Source organism: Haliaeetus albicilla, chromosome 3, assembly GCF_947461875.1.
Source record: "Haliaeetus albicilla chromosome 3, bHalAlb1.1, whole genome shotgun sequence".
Lineage (NCBI taxonomy): Eukaryota > Metazoa > Chordata > Aves > Accipitriformes > Accipitridae > Haliaeetus > Haliaeetus albicilla.
The window spans coordinates 61,833,172-61,839,834 of NC_091485.1; the positions used below are offsets into that span (position 1 = coordinate 61,833,172).

The window sequence follows — 6,663 nt, forward strand, 5'->3', positions numbered from 1 at the left end:
CATTATATATGATTTCTGGTAGAGTTGTATGTGCTGTGGTAGTCTGCATGGCTGGCTGTTAGTGTCCTCTGTGTGCGCGTGCATACGCTTGTCCAGGACACATGCGAGCCTAAGAACACTCCTGGGTCCAAAGAGTGTACATGGATGGACTTCAGCAGCCAGGAGTAGCAGTCCCCAGGTCCTGGAGACCACCGGATTCAGCAGCTCCCATAAGATCCTTAGGCTTATTTTTTAAAAATCCACTGTACAGATGGCTTATGGGAATAGTAAAAGAACTGAACTTGAAAAGAAAAGAATATGGTGAATTTTATATATGCAAAATACTGTCCAAATAGCAAAGAAAATGCTGAAAAAACTGTACTTGTCTGCACTGCTATAGTATTCTTACAGTCATTACTTCTAACATTTAAAATTTATTAAAAAGAAACTTTAAAAGAATTGCATAAAAGTGAAATACAATTTACAGAATGGTACTGCAAGTAGTTTATCATATAATTAATGCTATCTTCTGCACAATGAAGAAAGATAAATCTGTGCTGCTGTTTTGCCTGCTAGCCAGCGTTCTGAACGTATTTTACAATACCAATCACATTACAATTTGTCTGTGATGATATTGTTTACCAGCTGACCAGGGAAAGAGTATCTCATCACAATGGTATTTAACGCCCTACTATGGATTATATCTTACTTTGAATTTAGTTCAAAATGATGACTAGTTCAAGCTCTCATTTACTTGTTTCTCCTTTTTATCTCCATTCTGCAATAACAGCCGTTATCATTGCAGATTCCGCATTCTAGCTGAGATGTGGAAAGTGTTCTTAATAAGGAATCACTGCCTGTCTTTGGGCAGTTAATTAGTCATCGCCACCGCCTCCCCCCCCCCAAAAAAAAAGAAAAAACTGCTTGAAGAAAAAATAATCATCTAATTAGGCTTTACTTTGGAGTCTTGCTCAGTGTTTTTGTCTAATTTTTTAAATAATGAAACTATGCCGTTAGATAGAACTGGGACACCACGCCAGTATGGGAATACATCGGCCACAGGACTGCAGTTTAATAAAGACCAATGAATTCAACATATCACTTAGCTCAGAGAGTAAAGCATGTATCCATGTATGTCCATGATACTCATGAGCACGCTCAACTGTCCCCGGAAGACAGGTGGAAAGAAGGATTTAATGACAGAAAAATGCTGTCAACAGCACAATCCGATCCCACAAATAATACTCTCAATCACCTGTTCTTCACACTTTTCATCTTGTAAGTACATTTAAACATGTGAATTTCTAGAATAGTAATCAAATGCATTATTTTTCAGTTTCTTTTAACAGTAACTAACCTGCTTGGAAGCAGGTGTTTTCCATGTCTATTTGCTAGCAAAAAGACCAAGATGACAGGTGGGTATTTGCTTAAATGACCTTAAACGGCCTGACCGATTACAGCTAACTAGCAGGTACCTGCAATTTTTTGCTTGCAATATAGCTGTCCCTGGCAGAAAGATGTCTCCCATTGTACCTGGATAGCAAGACAGACGTATCCAATTATCATTTCGGTGGTGTTAAGATATCACATCCCTCTGCCTGTCTAAAATGCAGGCATTGTTTGGTTTCTTAAGTGCCGGATGTCTGGCATGAGGAGTTTGTGCAGTCTAGCTTTCTGAACAATAGCCGCTTCCCCAGACTACAGTGAAACTAAATCTTCTACTTGTCATGGAAAAAAAGCAGTAGTAACATGTAGACTATGTGCTTTTCAACTTGAGTTTTGTGCACAGAGCTTAGGTTGACGTAGCCAATACAGGCAAACAATCTAAGCAGGCACTGAATAAGCCTTCCTAAGAAAAGCATGCCAATGCGTGATTGAACTACAGTCCCTGGGACAGCAGTTGTAACTTAACCATCGCAGTGGATCAGAAAAAAAGTGAAGTCGTGCGCGCTTCTCATCTTGGCGAGCGGCAGGAGCTCGCACGGCACCGCAAGACAGAAGGTGACGAACCAGCCTTCACGCAGCCGGCGTGAAGCGCCAGATGGGTGAGCCAGGCCCCTGGCAGGCCTCACGCAGGGCGGGCGGGCAGCACAGCCAGCTCCCGCCGGCACCCACCGGGGGCACCGCACGCCGCGGCGGCCGCCAGCCCGGCCCGTGAGGCGCAGGGGACCCGCACGGGGGCTGTGCCTGGCACCCCCCGCAGCGACGGCGGGGCGGGCCGGGCCGGGCGGGGCAGGCGGCTGCAGCCCCCTCAGGCCTCGGGCGCGGGGGGCGGAAGGCCCCGCCCCGCTCCGCGGCGGCGGCCGGGCCCGGCGCAGCTTCCGGGGGAGCCGGCGGCCGTTGCGGGCGGCGGCGCCATGAAGCTGACGCGGCAGAAGCACGCCAAGAAGAACATGGGCTTCTACAAGCACAACTTCCACTTCCGCGAGCCCTTCCAGGTGCTGCTGGACGGCACCTTCTGCCAGGCCGCGCTCCGCAACAAGATCCAGATCCGGGAGCAGCTGCCCGGGTACCTGGACGGCGCCACGCAGCTCTGCACCACCCGGTAAGGCGCGGGGGGAGGCCGGCGGGCAGCCCCAGTGCGCATGCCCGGGGCGGGCGGGGGGCTGCAGACCACGGCGGGTGGGAGCTCCAATGCGCATGCCTGGGGGGGGGGGGGGGGGTGTGCGCGCTCTGGAGTCGGAGCGTGCGTGGCGCGGTGCGCATGCGCGGGGGGGCGTGTGGTGGGTGAGCGCGGTCCCGCCGCCTCTCTTCAGGCACCACCGCCGGGCGCGGCGGTGTGGGCGCCGTGGGGCCCTGGGCTCGCGTGGTTATGGGGCCGAGGGCGGTAGCTGTGGTGAGGAGGTAGCGCTGTGGGCTGTAGTTAACTTGCAGAAGGACAGGAGGTTCTTTCAGTACCAGCTGCCTTTCCGAAGGTGGCAGAAACTGGTGAGGGATGAGGTGGGCCGAGGGCTAACCCTGGTGCGTGAGGGACGTCTGGGTGGGCCTCTTCCCACTCCCAGCGGCGTCGTGGCGAAGTGAGAGCAGCAGAGGCAAGCTCAGAGGGGTTTGCTGCTCGTATGGCGTTTCAGCAGCCTGCCTGCAGTGGGTTGTTTCCAAGCAAGAACAAGGATGTGCTAGACAAAGGCGTGGAAGTAAAGCATGCGCACTAAATATCTAAGTTGCCTTGAAGTTGCCTTCGTTTTTACTTGACTTTGTGTATTGTGTGTGCTAAAATCTCCTTCAGTTGGATTTCTGCAATGACAGAATAGCCAGCTGCCCATCATGGAGGCAAGTACTGAAAATATCAGGAAGATGTATACCCTAGGCTACAAGATTAAACGCTGAGCCTTCTTACAAAGCATACAGAACTGGCCCATACTTCTAAACAGTATAAAGTATCAAGTCATGACCATAGCTGTGAAAGGTTTGGGAATCACTGTGATCCAAATTGTATTCCTCTCATGTCTAAATGTCTCTTCTTGCTTCTTTCTTTCAGCAATATCTATTGGTCTTTTTGACCTGTTTTTGCTTAGGGCAGCTGAATGAACTCATTTTCTCTGCTCTCAGAATGCTAAGTTGGTGAGGCAGCACCTCAATGACATGACCAGAGCTTCCCTGAGGAGATGAGCTGGCTCGCTGTGAGAGTCTTTGCAAAAAGAACAGGCTTAAGTCTCCACAAAGACTGTCCTCAAAGGCTAAACTTTCTTCTCTGGAGAGAAAAATAGTTGCTACCATATCCTTGAAGCTGTATTTCAAGGCTGTACATTCCTACCACTGTCCACATTTAATAGTAAGACTCAGTGACCAGAGTAAGTTAGGTTTCATCTCCTGTTCATTTCTGCGTCTCCAAGCTAACGTCCTCATATAGACTGCTGTGCTGTCTGTCCTGTGTGAACATCTGCTCTGAGTGCTGCTAAGAGGAGGATTTTAGGTTTGCGTTTTATTCTCTAATTGCAGTGCTGTGGAGCCATAAACTTCCAGCTTTTTAATCATAAGGACAGTCTTTTTTCTTCTGCTGCTTGAGTTGGTTGGATTCTGATAGCAAGTTTGAAGCAAGGTGATGGACGCTAATAGAGAGTTTAACTTGCATGCAGTGATTAATCAGTTCGTGCTAATTCAAGTAATTTTGTTAAGTAGTAGTTCACATGCTAGGTGATATCTGAACATGAATGTAAGGACTTGTCACTGATATTAAATATTTTTAAATAATTTGATATAACTTAATGTTGTTACTGGTTAATCCTGTTTGTAACCGAGGAAATCTTGCTGACGTCTTCAGATGGGCTACTGCTTTCAGATTACTGTGTGCCATTTACAACTCACAGAGCCTGAACAACTGGGCGTTGCTCATTCCTAATTAACTCAGGTCAATCTTTTGCTGGTGTAAAAAATGTGTAGCTATTTCCTCATTTAGAAATCATTATTGCTTTGGTTTTCAGATGTGTTCTAAAAGAACTGGAATCATTGGGGAAAGCACTGTATGGAGCAAAATTAATTGCCCAAAGATTTCAAGTTCGAAACTGTTATCACCACAAGGATCCTGTGAGTGGTTCGGCCTGTTTACTTTCCATGATTGAAGAAGGCAACCCTCATCACTTCTTCATCGCTACACAGGTAAATGCTCATGAGAAACGTAACTCCATTTCATTTGAAGTGATCCTTTGATACCTAAGAATAAGGAAACCTACAGAAACCTTGGTTGTGAGATTTTTAAATACCTTGTGGGAATTAATCTTGTAAAGCCTTACTCGCTCTTAAATGTGTTTGCTAATTATGAAGTAGGGAATCTTTTGTCTTACTTGAACAACTAGATTTTTTTACCCTAGAAGGGTATTGCTTAGTTTAGCAGAAAGTGTAGAAAACATACTGACTACCTCTTGACATGTAAGAAAACAACTGATGAATGTTTATTTGCATTTTCCTTGTGTATGCATCCCCTGCCCCAAACTGTGCATGTTTTGCACAGTAGTCTTAGAAGTGAAATTAAGTGTTAAACAACCATATAACTTCAATTTTAAGAAACCGAGGAGGTTTTAACTAAAGAATAAAGATAGAACTTGTGTACAAATAAGAAAGGCAGGTTTTTTTCTTATGTCTGTTATTGGGACTGTATGTATAAATTATATACAATATATAAAAAATGGTTTACAGTAGAATTCTTTATGTAAGATACAAGGTGTTTAAAATGACTTGTTATAGAAGAAATTATGTTACTTCTTGTGAACTGGTGGACTGCATACCAATGAACTGGGACTTTTTCCTCAAAACATGCAAGTATGCTTATACATGCATGAAAAAAAGGAAACATTAATAAATTTTCCATCAGAAGTACAGCTAATCAGAAGGAGAGAAATTGAAATTTAAATTGCTCTGAAAGGCACTGCCATGTATATCTGCTAGATTAAGTTTCTTATCTTTTTCATAATGTAATTTATCTTCATAGTATTGTATTAAAAGTAGGTTCATTTGAATTGCAAATACCATTTAATCCCAAAATATTGACTAAAATACTTAATTTTACAGGACCAGGATTTAGCAAACAAAGTGAAAAAGAAGGCTGGCGTTCCTCTCCTCTTTATTATTCAGAACACTATGGTGCTAGACAAACCTTCTCCTAAATCTTTAGCATTTGTTCAAAAGTTGCAGACAAATCAGCTTGTTCCAGAGCATCAAAAACAAAGTATTGTGCAGCTTAAAGAAAAAGAAGGACTGGCAAAGCAAGAAGGTGAAAAGAGAAGAAAACGTAAAAGGGCAGGCGGCCCCAATCCTCTCAGCTGTCTGAAGAAGAAAAAGAAGAAAACACAGGAGGGTCAGGAGCCTTCTGCTGAAAAGAAGAAACGAAGAAAAAGAAAGCGAAATAGGGTTAAAGCAGAAGCCGTGCAGTCAGTCCAGAAGAATGAAGAAGAATAAACCCGTCTTTCTAAATAATGCAGGACTTGAAGATTGTTTGAACTTTACAAAAAGAAAGGTTAATATGCAGTCATGTGAAATCAAGTTGTTAATATTAAAACTTATTTTTATGAGGTGGTACTGCTTATTACTGCATCTCAATATTTGCAGGTTATTGTTCTAGTAATTTATTCTGTTGTTTAGTAATTGGGTTTGTGACAAAATATTTAGGAACCGTCGTGTTTCATTATTCTCTCCAGCATCTTGATTCCTGCCAGAGAGTTCACACAATTGGTCGCAATTTTTTAGAAATGCCTCTTGGGTTTCATAATGGTTTTGGTGGGATGCTAGACTTCTTTCTTATTGTAGGTTGCTATTCTTACTAAAACTAGTTTTGACAGTTGTTCTGTTACAGAATGTGGAATCGACCTGAAAGAGCATAGTATCTTACTTATCTGTATTGTTTGAATACAAAAGTTAACTCTTTTACAAAGTGACCAGATGCCCTTAAGATGGCCCTTCCAGCCTGAATTACTCCATAAATTCCATGTGAGTCTGTTGTTTATGATCTTTATTTATTAAGAAGATCCTGGAGGGCGTGTGGTTGTGTTGATATTCCTGACATCATAATGGCATCTCTAGTGTGTCTAGTTTATTCTTCCTTTGTAAATAGGAAGAATGCAGCTTGAAAGTGCTGAATCAAAGCACTGGCTAAGACCTAATGCCATCACATTATATATAGCACAGCTGTGGAGGAGTCCTGAAATACAGCCAGCTGATGGTGATGGGACTTGGACTCTGTTGCAGTTGTTT

The 6,663-nt window shown here is 43.9% G+C and overlaps 1 protein-coding gene across 1 annotated transcript; it reads left to right on the forward strand.

Moving 5' to 3' along the window:
* Nucleotides 1-2,268: 2,268 nt before the first annotated feature.
* On the forward strand, nucleotides 2,269-5,988 carry UTP23 (UTP23 small subunit processome component). The gene is made up of 3 exons (XM_069779926.1): nucleotides 2,269-2,524; nucleotides 4,401-4,575; nucleotides 5,485-5,988. The coding sequence occupies exons 1-3, from the start codon at nucleotides 2,337-2,339 to the stop codon at nucleotides 5,869-5,871; spliced, it is 750 nt and encodes a 249-aa protein (XP_069636027.1). The 5' UTR covers nucleotides 2,269-2,336; the 3' UTR covers nucleotides 5,872-5,988.
* The last annotated feature ends 675 nt before the right edge of the window (nucleotides 5,989-6,663 follow it).